Source organism: Leopardus geoffroyi, chromosome E2, assembly GCF_018350155.1.
Source record: "Leopardus geoffroyi isolate Oge1 chromosome E2, O.geoffroyi_Oge1_pat1.0, whole genome shotgun sequence".
Lineage (NCBI taxonomy): Eukaryota > Metazoa > Chordata > Mammalia > Carnivora > Felidae > Leopardus > Leopardus geoffroyi.
The window spans coordinates 35336359-35350109 of NC_059335.1; the positions used below are offsets into that span (position 1 = coordinate 35336359).

At 51.6% G+C, this 13751-nt stretch overlaps 1 protein-coding gene across 5 annotated transcripts in view; it reads left to right on the plus strand.

The window, feature by feature from the left end:
- NDRG4 (NDRG family member 4) overlaps positions 1-13751 on the plus strand; it is a 43488-nt gene that overhangs the window by 12195 nt on the left and 17542 nt on the right. For 4 of the 5 annotated variants that reach the window (XM_045442953.1, XM_045442956.1, XM_045442950.1 and 1 more), the window contains exons 2-3: positions 8196-8290; positions 12997-13041. In XM_045442953.1, the coding sequence (XP_045298909.1) occupies positions 8219-8290; positions 12997-13041 (117 nt within the window). In that variant the 5' untranslated portion in view covers positions 8196-8218. Of the gene's footprint in view, positions 1-2838; positions 2941-8195; positions 8291-12996; positions 13042-13751 lie in introns of those variants that run through there. The other variant, XM_045442952.1, reaches the window with a different exon arrangement.

Consider the following 13751-nt stretch of genomic DNA (forward strand, 5'->3'; position numbering starts at 1 on the left):
TTTTTTTTTTTTAAGTGTTTATTTTTAAGCAATTTGTACACCCAATGTGGGGTTTGAACTCACAACCCTGTGGTCAAAGAGTCACGTGGTCCACTGACTGAACCAGCCAGGTGTCTCCAAATCTTGGTTTCTAAATAGCATTCTGCAATATAAAGAAACTGGGCTCTCTGGAGGGATGGTTGATTCCAGGATTCAGGCAGAGAAAATATGAGATGAGTTTAGAACATCATAAGGAACCGGAAAACTTGAAACTACTCAAAACATAATGGGTGTGTGGTAAAAGAACTCGACTCAGAGGACCCAGCTTGGAGGAACCCCCAATGACCAAATCTGACCCGGTGTAAACAATGAAATGATGATTGGATTATAACCCATTGACTAGAATAACTATGCATAAGTCCATAGCAATGTAAATAAGTACTTGGATAAATAAGTAATTGGAGGAGAAAGGACAGCTCTTTCTTACAGAAGAACTCCAATTAATAAATGTAGAAGGGATGGTGGAAATAGAAAAGTGTCATTAAGAAAACACAATAACGACTGTAGGCAGAAGTCGTCAATGGTTGCTACGGTTAGTGGGGAACATATGACGAGAAACAGGAAGTTGCATAATCTCAAAATATCTTCCCACAAGATACTTCTTAATTATAAAGAGAAAAATAATAACTTTACACTGGAGAAACCTGCAGACACCACCTTAGTCAAGTGATCAAGGTCAGTGTCCCTAGCAATAAGACAGACTGCCTGCCCCTACTTCCTGATAGGGTGTGGTGAGAAGGGCACGTGGCATCTCTTCTATTCCTGCCAAAAATGCATAACCTCCGTCTAATCACAAAGAAAACAACAGACAAACCAGGGCACATGTGTGGCTCAGCCGGTTAAGTGTCTAATTTCAGCTCAGGTCACCAACTTGTGGTTTGTGAGTTTGAGCCCCACATCAGGCTCTCTGCTGTCAGCACTCAGCTCACCTCGAGTCCTCTGCCCGCCTCTCTTCCTGTCCCTCTCCCGCACGTGCTCTCTCTCAAAAATAAATGAACGTTAAAGAAGAAAGAAAACAACAGACAAACCCAAACTGAGGGGCATTCTACAGGTTTAACTGATCAGTAGGTTGAGCCTACTCGATTTCAGCCCAGGTCCTGATCCCAGGGTCATCCGGGGTTGTGAGATCAAGCCCCGCATCCATGCACACAGCCTGCTTAAGATTCTCTCTACATCTGCCCCTCTCCCCCCACCTGGTGTGCTCTCTCTCTCCATCTCTCTAAAAAAATGAAAAGTAAATAAAATAGTATTTTCAAACACAATTAGGTAGGTCCCTTGTGGTGCTCCAGGCGTAGATGTTCCATTCTCCTGACATTCATTCGGGTTGTTTCCACTTATTTACTCTTCCAAACAGTGCCTCTTTGCACACACTGCCTCATGGTGTATCCTGCTATCGGGATAGAGACCTCAAGACAATTGCAGAGATGACAGGCCTTTGCATTTTTACAAACTACCGAGTTGCCCTCCAAATAAAGTGGAACCTCTGCAGTCCAGCCAACGGTAGGTGAAACTCTGCCGCTTCCCCACAACCTCACCGACGCTGAATGCCATCAATCTTTTGGTACTTTGAAGTCTAAGAGAAGAATCATTCACTCATTCATCTCATTCAACAAAAACATACTAAGTGCCAGCAGAAAATACTAATGATCCGTTTCGTTATGATGTAGGGATGCAATGGGGAAGGGCATTCTGGGTGGAGGGAGCAGCGTGAACAAAGGCATGTGCTTTCTGTGGGTAGAATGGGCTCATGGGGTCAGCTGGGGCCGTTAGCTGTAAGGGTCAGGATCCCCACATGGCTGCCTTAAGCACGGTGGAATGTGCTGGAAGGGTGAGTGAGTGAATGTGTGTGTGTGTGTGTGTGTGTGTGTGTGTGTGTGTGTGTGTGTTGTCAGGGTGGCGGTGGTTGTGGGGAGATGGGAATTCATAGGCCTAAATCAGGAAAATCAGGAGAACTGGTCTAGTTCAGGTTGAGCATGAATCAAGGGGCCATAACTAGAGAGAGGAAGTGGAGGCTGGACCAGAAAAAAAATCATATCCCCCGTAGCCTCCTGTTGGGTATCTAGTGTGGGAGGCAGAATACACATGGAGTGTGGGGTTTTTTTTTAAGCAATTTTTTTTACTTTGTTTTATTTTATTTTTTGAGAGAGCACACAAGTGGGGGAGAGGGACAGAGAGAGAGAGGGAAAGAGAGAATCCCAAGCAGGCTCTGCACCAAGCACAGAGCCTGACGCAGGGGATCCATCCCACAGCAGTGAGATCATGACCTGAGCCGAAATCACTTAATCGCAGGCGCCCCTGGAGTGTGGGTTTTAGAGCACGGCTCTGGGTTCCCTTCTGGGATTTGCCATGGGGGGAGGGGAGGGCTGCACCATCACTCCCACCTTGCACCTTCATTTTTTTTTTCTCATCTGTGAAATGGGGATGCCGAGGGAAGGTCCAGTCCCCATCCCGGCTCCATCCCCAGTGCTGTCCCAGCCTTTTGAGGTCAGGATGGGGACAGGGAGAGGGATAGAAGGGGCGAGCTACTGTTAAGGCTCCAAACCCCTACTTAGTGCATTTGGAAATTGAGTTCCTCATTTCTGGGGTCCCAGTGTCTGGGGATTCTTTTCAAACCATGGTGCTGGCCATGCGGGGGTGGAAAGGTATTTGGGTGCACAGGCTTGGACATGCGTCACATGCCCTCCCGCCTTGTCTTTCTTTATCTGTGGCACAGACCCTCCGCCGGGTGGAGCTGGCCAGTACCAGTTTGACCCTGCTCCTGTCGCAGCCTATTTCATTTCCTTGTGGCCTTTCCCCTAATAACAGGACCTTACAACCAGGACTTTTAGGGGCGCAGCATCCACATGGCACCTTGGACCATGACCTTGACCATGATCTGCCAGAGGCCCTCTCACTCTTGAGGTGATAAACCATTGCACAGTCCTGCCTCTTTTCTCTTGGGGTTCAGTTTCTCCCTGCCCCACAAGGTCTGGATCACATGTATGGTTTCTCCTGCATAAACTAACTTCACTCTGTTTATGTCTTGCCTTTCTTCCGCTTTGGTTCTTGTGTTGCTCAGTGGGACAGTGATGGGTGTTTTGGTGTGGGGAAGGGCTCTTCACTATGCAGCACTCTCCCTGCCCAGCACCTTTCTCACCTCTGGGCCCTGGGCACTAAATACTAGTAGAAGTCCCCTACCCAGTTGCTAAGACAACAAAAATCCCCACAATAGATTTCCAGACATCCCTACCACTGTCTGAGCAGTGCTTCCATTCAGCGATTGCTCTGTTAGGATATGTAACTACTACTGAGCAATTTAATTGGTGTATCTATTGAATAGTTTCAGGAATGACCATAGTAATCACTTATATATATTTTTAAGTTTATTTATTTATTTTGAGAGGGGTAGGGGCAGAGAGAGAGAGAGAAAGAGAGAATCCCCAGCAGGTCCTGTGCTGTCAGCTCAGAGCCCGACGCAGGGCTTGATCCCACAACCTCAAGATCACGACATGAGCAGAAATCAGGAGTCAGACACTGAACTGACTGAGCCACCCGGGTGCCCTCTGTATTTTTAACACTAACACATCTGAGGGTTTACATGGCCCAGACCTCAGCATAGAATCATATTTAAAGAAGCACAAACCAGGGGTGCCTGGGTGGCTCAGTCAGTTAAGTGTCTGACGTTGGCTCAGGTCATGATCTTGCAGTCCATGAGTTCGAGCCCCGTATTGGACTCTGTGCTGACAGCTCAGACCCTGGAGCCTGCTTCAGATTCTGTGTCTCCCTCTCTCTCTGCCCCTCACCCACTCGTGTTCTGTCTCTCAAAAATATATAAATAAACATTAAAAAAAGATTTCTTCTTTCTAGGAAGGAAGGAAGGAAGGAGCACAAACCAGGAACCAAAAGTAATTTAAAAGAAATTCAGGTCCTTGTCAAGAATCACCCACATCCACGTAGCTCACCCACATCCACGCACATCCCTGCCGCTGCTCCCAGCTCCCGTTTGCCCTGGGATGTGACTCTGTCACCTGGTCAGAGAGGCCATGTGTCCATTCCCCCTACTGCAAACATCCGTGTAACCTTCCTGCCAGCACGTGTGAATCCAGCAAAAGACAGCAGGAAAAGAACCCAGAGTTGCCTTATGCACAAGGAGGAAGTTAAGCAAGACCCTGATCAATCACCTTTGCTAAATTCTTTTTGTCCCATCCAGACGGGTGCCAAAATCTTCCATTTAAAAGGCATTTTTCTATCCATTGTCTCTGATGCACCTCTGAGGTGGGCAAAGGAAAGCTCATGCCCCCAGTTTGCAGAGAAGCATCCTTTTAGTGGTTTTGCCCAAAATAAAGTGGGTGACAGGGAAGAAATACCGGCCATAGTTCCAGTGACTCCAGGCCTCAGCACCGAGAATATGGAGAGTTAGAATAATCCCAGGCTTATATGGATCTAACATGCTAGAATCAGGGATCAAAAGGGAGAAAAAAGGGCAGGGTGAAAAGAGCCATCACTGTTGCTTCCCAGACCCCTGGGGTCGCCCACCCAACTCTCCCCTGTGCCACCTACCTCCTTGCAGATCTGACCGCGGCTTCTTTGTGGGAGGTCGATAGGAATCTCTCTTCCCCTCCCTGCCCAGCTTTTCTTTTCTTTTTAAAGTTTATTTATTAATTTTTTGAGAGAGAGAGCCAGTGTGCAAGTGGGGGAGGGGCAGAGAGAGAGGGAGAAAGAGAGAATCCCAAGCAGGCTCCACACTGCCAGCCAGCACAGAGCCTAATGTGGGGCTCAAACCCACAGACCATGAGATTGTGACCTGAGCCAAAATCAGGAGTCAGACACTTAACTGACTTGAGCCACCCAGGTGCCCCCCGCCAGCCACCCAACTTTTCTGATATATAATTGATATATAACTTTATCTACATTTAAGGTATACACTGTGTTAATTTGATAAGGAATTTCATTTTCCTTGAACTTATCATCTAGCTGCCTTTTTTTTTTTTTAACCATAACTTTCTTATGAAGAAGCTTCTAAGCCAGCACCCTGTGGGAATGTCTCTGTTCTGAAGCCCCACATCACCACCTGCTGGGCCCTGGGCTGCCTGTTTTCCATGGGCTGAGACACTCCCAGCTCTCTGAATTATAAGGTTTCTCTCCATCCCCCTTCCCCACCTCCCCCTCGATCACAGGCCATCTGTCCCTGCACTGCCCACTCTCAGCCCTTTTAATAGCACCATCCTTGGGGAGGATGGTCTCCAGAGTGGTTTCATAACAGGCTTCGGTGAGGGTGGGGACGCCCCAGTGCTGCCAAGGCGTTTAATCGAGTTGGTTATTCAAGGAGACTAGCAGCTAAAAAAGTCCTAATGGGGGAAGAGTTTTCCAAGGTGGGGGCCCTTCTTTCAGCTCCCCACCCAGATGGATGGATGAATGCACACATCAGAAAGGATGGAAGAGAAAGGGGGAGGGGAGAGGATGCCTTTCTAAAAATACAGCCCATCTGCATCGTGTTAGCTGGTTTCCCCGGAAACCACTGGGAACAGAGAGCTCCAGCATGGCTCAGAGGTGCAGGGACCTGGGGGCCTGAGTAGGCAGGGACCTCCCTGCTGGGCTTCTTCCCTGGGGGGTGAGGGTGGGGGCCCTGCCCCTCTCCGTTAGCTTCCCATGAGGCCTAGGTGGCCGTCAGCTCCCAGCCCAACCTCAGCACATCTAAACCCCAAACTAGACTCAGGTGGGGATCCCCATGCTATCATGAGGCATCTTGATAACACTCTGGAGGACTGATGCTTCCTGCTTCTAACAGGAGGGAAGGAAGCCCAGGGAAGGTCTGGAGCTGCCGCCTGGTCTCATGACAGTCTGCCACGGGAATAGGTCCCATCTGAGGCCCTGTGCCCTTGGGCCCCACACAACCACAGTGCAGACTCCATAGTCACTGGGCCTTCCATCTGGGAAAGGATGGGGTGGGATGTGTCTTCTGACCAACCAGCTAGTGGGATTGTCAGCCTTCAGGACGGAAAGGAAAGTCTGAGGGCTTCACCCTTAAGGTGACCAAAATAGAGGGGCACCTGGATGGCTTAGTCGATTGAGTGTCTGACTTTGGCTGAGGTCATGAGCTCACGGTTCAGGGTTCGTGAGTTCAAGCCCCACATGAGGCTCTGCTCTAACAGCGTGGGGCCTGCTTCATATTCTCTGTCTCCCTCTCTTTCTCTGCCCCTCCAGTGCTCTCTTTCTCTCTCTCTCTCTCTCTCTCTCTCTCTCAAAAATAAACATTTAAAACAATTTTACAAGTGACCTAAAGAGAATTGGGTGGGGGGAGGGGGAGGGGTGTGAATGAATGGGAGGACTGAATGAGCACTGGACTAAAGCAGGGACTCACCCCCTTTCCAGGCCTGGCCCTATCTGGGCATGCCATGGAGCCTCTCTTAGCCTTGGTTTCTTCATCTCCCTTCCCTTGAGGGTAAAATCAAACAGCACAAGAAGTCCTTTGTAAGCCATGAAATGCTTGGGAGACTAAGGCACTGCTGATCATCTCCATATAGCCTTTTAGTTTTTTATTTATTTTTCCAACGTTTTTATTTATTTTTGGGACAGAGAGAGACAGAGCATGAACGGGGGAGGGGCAGAGAGAGAGAGGGAGACACAGAATCGGAAACAGGCTCCAGGCTCTGAGCCATCAGCCCAGAGCCCGACGCGGGGCTCGAACTCACGGACCGCGAGATCGTGACCTGGCTGAAGTCGGATGCTTAACCAACTGCGCCACCCAGGCGCCCCATCCATATAGCCTTTTAAAAGTGTTGGCTTTTCTAGATTTCAGATGGTAGACTCTAGTTTTTCAGTCCTCCACCTAGGAATAATGCCTATAAGCTTTATATGTACATCCTTTCAGGCTTCTCTGTGGAACTATTCCTATTTTATAATCTCAAGGATACTGTATGTTTTATAACTTCTTTTTCCATTTATTATGACACAAGCATTTCCCCATGGTATTACATAATCGTTTACAAGTGATTGACCTGCAGTCTGTGGAATGCCCTATTCATGGACATTTAGCTTTTTCTAGTTTATTATTATTATAAAAGGCACTGTGGTGAGCATTCTTACAGATAAATCATTAGGTGCCCTCTCTGGTTTCCTTAGGAAATTTCTTCCAGGGAGAGGACTGCGGAGTCCAAGAATATGAACCTTTTAAATTACTTTAATTCATTCTGCAAAACTGTCCTCCAGAAAGATGTAACAATTTATGCACCCACAAGCCATGCAAGAGAAATGCCAGTTCTGGGGGGGGGGGGGGAAGTATCTTGCTTTAACTTGAATGTATTTGACTTCTAGTGGGCTTTAATATTTTCTCGTGTATTTATTGGTCAATCTTAATTCTTTTCTGGATTTCCAGTTCACGTCCTCAGCTAGTTTTTCTGTTACTGCATTCTAATCTATGACGTCATGAAATCCAAGTAGGAATGGCTGTGCCAAGCTGGACAGATTGTCTCCGACGCCCCCACCACCACCACCTCCAAATATACACACAGGCGTGCATGTATACACACATGTGCACGTGTAACCCTTTCCTGAGGTTTAGAACCCCAGGGTCTCCCAGGAACACTCAGCTGTTAGGGCCTGGGACCTATCATGTGGCTGTGGGTTGAGTGGCCATCCCTCCCTGCTGCTGGCACATGGAGACTGGCACCCCCTCTTTCACTGCACACTGCCTGCCACACTGGGGGGCCAGGCTTTTCTTCCCAGGCCCCCAGGACAGCCCTGGGTTCTCTTCCTCCCCGTCCCTTCCGGGACCCCACTGTCCACTTCCAACCACAGGGGGCTTCTGTCTGCATCTTCCCCTGCATGTGGCCTCCCCACACCCATCCCCCTGCATCTCAATAAATGCAGAATTTTCCTTGAAATTGTTTCAGGAATCATCCTGTGGTGCCTTTTCTCTTTTCTTTCTTTCTAAACATGCTTTAACTTTTAAGAGCAAATAATATAATGACGTCCTCTGAGCCTAACAGGCGGCTCTTTGCAGATGAAGCCTTGCTACCCCATGAAGCACTGCGAGATGCAGGGAGGATGGGGCAGTCCGTGCGGAGCCCTGTGCCCCTGCCTGGCCTGGGCTTGTGCTGCCCTCCTCCGCAAGGGGGGAGATTAAGCATCAGGGCCCAACCCTCATCCTCGTCCGCCCTCCCTCCCTCCCTCCCTAGGGCTCCTGCTCCACGACGTGACCATGGCCGGACTGCAGGAGCTGCGATTCCCCGAGGAGAAGCCACTGCTCCGGGGCCAGGACGCCGCTGAGCTGGTGAGTCGCCCCTCCGCGGTCCTGAGGCGGAGGGCGCCACCTCGTGGTCAAGAAGGAAAACTCGTGCCTTCCCTCCAGTCTTGCTGATGGCAAGGAGCCCTCGGACCGCCCACAGGGAGCCGCGGGCCTGGCGGCTTTGGCTGTCTTTGGGGCTGGGAGGCTGTTTGGGAGAGTTATTCCCATTTCAGTGATGAGAAAACTGAGGCACAGGAAGTTAAGTCACTTGGCCAAGGTCGCATAGCTATTGGGGAGTGAGGCCATACTCAACCCTCAGTTCTGAGAGGCCTTGGAGCCCCAGGAGGTACCCACTGGGAGTGCCAGGGCCTTTCCTCACCTGCGGCCTTCTGTGTCTTTCCTCACAAGCCTCTGAGGGACGAGGGCAGATATTACCAACAGAGCCGTCGGGAGCAGTAGGACTGAGGCTGTCGAGGTGTTTGTGTCCAGAGGGCTCCCACTGGGGCACCAGACATTAGGTTCCAGAGTTGTTTCTACCCCACGTCGTGGTGACGCCTAGCACAGCCTCCCTCCCCCTCCCTGCAAGGAACAGCTGAGGGTCCACTGCTTGTAGAATCCTGGCATGTCAGGATCCCGGGTCTCTGCTGGTTGTGCTACCCACTCCTCCTCTTACAGGTGGGGAAGCCAAGAGCTCAGTCCCGGAAACCCCACCACTCCGGTCTCCACCCTGCCCTTTCACAGCCTCCCGCCGCCAGGAGGGGAGCCCAAGCGCCACTGGGGGCCTCCTGGTGGGACAGAGTGGCTGGCTGGGGCTCCGGAGCCCAACCACATGAGGCTCAGGTCCTGCCCGTTATCTTCAAGACAGAACCTTGAGTTAACTGACAAAACCTGAGTATGTGGGGGCAGCTCCCAGGAATGGTCAGGGGGTGGCAGGTGAGCTGCACCCGTCCTAGCTGTCCTGCCTCCCTGTTCCAGGCCCCCTCATCTCCTGTCTGGCGGCCTCTCCCCAGTGCTCTCCTTACCCTACAACCTTCTAAAGCACATCATGTCACCTTCTGCTTGAAGCTGGTCAGTGGCTGCCACCTGCTCGGAGCTACCACCACCATCCTTCCCAGGCCCATGATGAGGCGGGCACCCGCCCCCCAGGCTCCCCGCTTCCTCCCTCTTCTGCTGCTGCCAGGCCCACCACTCTTCCTTGTGCTAGCCAATCATGTTCCCAGCTGCTTCCTCCGCCTGAGGTACCTAGCCCCGAACTTCCCCTCATTTTATTCAGGCTCTGATCAAATGCTCCCTCCTCCAAGGGGCTTTGTCTGAAACGGGGTCTGATATTGATGCCCAGATCCTGTCTGTTTGATTTCTGGTCTCCCTGGTGCCTAACCGAGCCTTGCACAGTGTAGGCTCTCAGCGAAGAGGGTTGGGTCATCACAGACTGAGATGCTTCTCAGAAGGAAGTTTCTCCAAACTTGTTGAAAAAGCCTCTCCTCCTCACAATCCCTTTCAACTCATGCGAGCAGAGACCAGCCTGCTTGTGAGGCTTGGTGGGCGGATGGTGCCCTTGGGGACCCCTGGACCCCATCACAAGGGCTGAGGTGTGGGATCAGAGAGCGGCCGCACGGAGGTCTGCCTGCTGGTACCAGGTGTAGGTCTGTGGTCGGCACGTAGAACTGAGGACACGACAGCCTCACGCCTCCGTGTCTGTCCTTCCACCCTCACCTCAGCACCCCAAGTCATGCCCCCACACTCCTCCCCTGCCAGCCCGGCCCAGCCTTCCCTGGCCCTCCTGCCCTGACTCGGCAAGCATGCCTCCTTTGACCAGCAGCCTGGCTCTGCTTTCTGTCTGTCTGCTGCATCTGGTGTCCCTCACTTCATCCCACCTGGACCTGGACCAGAGTTTGCCACTGTGTCGTGCTCGCCCTGCACAAGGGTCTGCATCTCAGCCCTCTGTGGAGGCCTCAAGTCCCAGCTCAATTTCTCTCTCTCCCTCTCTCTCTCTCTCGGGTTGGCACAAGCCCCATGCCGTGGACCTGGTCACGTCTGCTTTTACCAAAGGCACGTTAAAAGCCCCAAACACCTGTGTCCTCCCAGCGTGGCCATTGTGGATTCTAGTGGCCTCACTCTTTGCCTTCCAGAGCTATTCTGACTCTGGCTTTCTCTTCCGCTGATTCTCCTTTTGTAGCTGCGGTGCGGGAAGGGGTCTGTCCCCTCACTTTTTTCTTTTTCTCAAGATACATTTGAGAGACAGAGTACAAGCAGGGGAGGGACAGAGAGAGAAGGAGACACAGAATCTGGAAGCAGGCTCCAGGCTCTGAGCTGTCAGCACAGAGCCTGACGCGGGGCTTAAACCCACGAACTGTGAGATCATGACCTGAGCCGAAGTCAGACGCTTAACCGACTGAGCCACCCAGGTGCTCCTCTGTCCCCTCACTTTTTAAACCTGCAACCTGCTAGGTGCAAGTTCTTGAGTCCAGGGAGGAGTGAATGTTTCCACATCTCTACCCGCCATCTCTCACTGTTTCAGGTTTGCTCACCTTTGAAGACTCGGCCACCAGGTGTCCAGGGCTCTGTGGGAGCACTGTTGCCCCTTCTCCCCATGCCTGCATCCCTGTCCTCCCCACAGGTGCTCCTGAGCCTCCTCCGTCTCCCTTCCTCCCACTGTTCCTGCACCTCCAGGACCTCCCAGGGTCTCTGGATTGCCTTGTATTATTCCTGCTGTTGCTTGGTTTGGGGTCCTGCCCCTCCAGAGGCTTTCCCATCTCCTGGGGACCCCCAGTACCCTGAGAGCACACAGCACACCCTGCCATTATCTGCCTCATCCCTTGTGCTGATTTTGTTTTTAACAAAACTGTTCCCTTCTCTGAGATAACTGTGCCCTTAGGATTCCCAGCTATAAAAATCTCTCACATCTCTTTCCCACTTGGGGGTGATCTTCCAGTGAGAGGATTCATCAGTAACCAGCCTCGTCCCCTTCCTGAGACCACCATCCTCTCCGGGAGGCTCTGGGAGTGGCCTGACCAACCATGCTCTCCACCTCTCCCCCAGGCAGAACCCCCCCCCCCCCCCGGCCCTGGAGGAGCCAGAAGGTGAAGCCAGAGGACAGCCATTGTGTCTGATACAGTTTGAGCTGCAGGAGACCTGGCTTTCCTCCTTGGGTGTGAGGCCCTCTAGTGCCATCTTATTCTCTCCACCGCCCCAACTGCCACACAGCAGGTGGCTCAATTTTTCCTTATTTTGAGAGTAAAACACCCGAATTGCTGGTTTTCATTCTTTTTACTCCTGTGATTTAGGGTCATTTTTCTTTCTGTACTTAGTTGCCCACCCCTTGGGTTGCCGTCCTCTGATAACATCCCCGTCCTCATCTGATTGTCTCATTTGTCCGTGTATTTATTCAGTAGAGCCATAGGGAACATGTGCAGCATACAAAGTCAAGTGCAGAAGTATAAAGGACAGAGTGACAGCTAACACCGCGCTTCTCTTGAATCCTCGCAGACACAGGCTCGGAAGCAAGGTGGCCTGCCTTGTTTGTCATAGCTGAGCAGAGGGGAGGAGAGGTTTCTAGACAGACACAGTCGAAAGCAAGGCAGAGACCCAGGATCTCTGGTTTTCCTGGAAATGTGCTGGTCCTCCCCTCGTCCTCATGAGGTTTCCTTCCCTAGACCAGAACCCACAGAAGACGAGTGTCTGAGGGCTGGTAGGTGGCATTGGGGAGAACCTGGCCACACAGACATATAGGGTTCTAGCCCTCTTGCACTCTGCCTCTCTGTGCCTTGCCAACAATGGGTGCTTCTGAGCTCAGTTCCCCTCGTTTGCAAAGTCAGACTCGTTCTTCCAAATCTGTTTGGATTTGGGAAGCCCATTCCATTACAGGCTTTCTGGTAGGAGCAGAGTCAGACATGGTCCTGCCTTCATGGCACTTACAGCCCAGTGCAAGGGACAGGCACCGGAGACTCATACCGTTTGGGGTAAATGAGCCTGAAAACAGGAGACCTCCGTGCTTTGAGAGCACAGAGCAGGCACGTCTGGAAAGGTGGGCGCAAGCACAGGCCCAGACAGAGCCTCTGTGCAGCTTAGTAAAGCCCACGAGTTCCTCCCTCACTGCATGGGCCCCAACTTCCCCATCTCTAAAATGGGTGTGCTGCCATGTCCCAATGACCTTGAAAACCATCTGTGGGGGGAAGCAGGACAAAGTGGCAAACGGTAAAGATTTGGCTTCATCAGAGATCCCACCATTTAATAGCTGTGTGATTCAGCCTCTCTAAGCCTCACTCTTCCTACCTGTAAGATGGGAATCTTCACATTTTATTATTTTTTTTTATTTTTTTTTTACGTTTATTTATTTTTGAGACAGAGAGAGACAGAGCATGAACGGGGGAGGGTCAGAGAGAGAGGGAGACACAGAATCCGAAACAGGCTCCAGGCTCTGAGCTGTCAGCACAGAGCCCGATGCAGAGCTCGAACTCACGGACCGTGAGATCATGACCGAAGTCGGACGCCCAACCGACTGAGACACCCAGGCGCCCCAAGGGAATCTTCACATTTTAAATGAATAGGTAGAATTCATAGGTATGAGTCCCTGCTTGTAGGCTCGTCCATCAGGCACTTACTGGCCTGATGCCTGGGAGGCCCTGCATCACTTTTGTTAACAGTAAGATGGACTGGGGAACAGCTAGCGAGTCTGCTCAAGGCTGAGCCCCTGTGGTCCCCCTGGGCCAGCCAGGACCTAACATGCCACCTCTCTGTTTGCCTCCCCTTAGGAGAACTCCGACACCTTCCTCTTGGCGGTGGACACAGACTGGAAGGTAGGTCTCAGCTCAAACTGCCAAGGTAGGGGCCTGACAGCTGGTTGGCACCTTACCTTGCCCAGCCCGGCCCCAGAGGAGGGTCACAGCCCTTCTGTGCGGGCACCTTGCAGCCTCCAGGACCACCCGCCTGCTCACAGCAGGTTGATCTGCCCTCTGCCCAGTGGAGACGTGCCGCTCTTTCCCTGAACAGGACTGAAGCAGGGGTGAGGTCTGGGGAGAGTGAGGATAGAGATGGGATGCTGTCATCTGAATCAGCACTTTCCTCCAGTGAGGAAACTCTCCAGTGAGGTTGGTGCTCTGAAATAGCTCCTGTTTCCATGGAAGCTGTTGCCGGGACAACCGTGTCCTCTTTAGTTTGATGCCAGATTCCCCGTGAAAATTGAAATTGTTCTTTGTTTTTATTCCTCTGCGCGATGAGTTCGCTCACTTAGCCAGCCGTTTCTCTCTGAGTCCCATCATGGCCATTTATTTCCGGGTCTTGGAAAACATCTGGTGGAAGACACAATGGAGAACCTCAGTGGGTTCCAGGGCCCTGCTGGCCATCAAAACCTGCTGAACAAAATCAGATCCTTCTAGGCCCTTCCTCCTGGCTAGATGGAACTAGCCCCCAGGCCACCGCCCTGGCCCCGCCTGACTTCAATTTGGTTTGGTCTCAGAGCCCCAGGATAGCCCCAGCCTCCTGGTCTGGATGCAGGGTGACAGAAGAA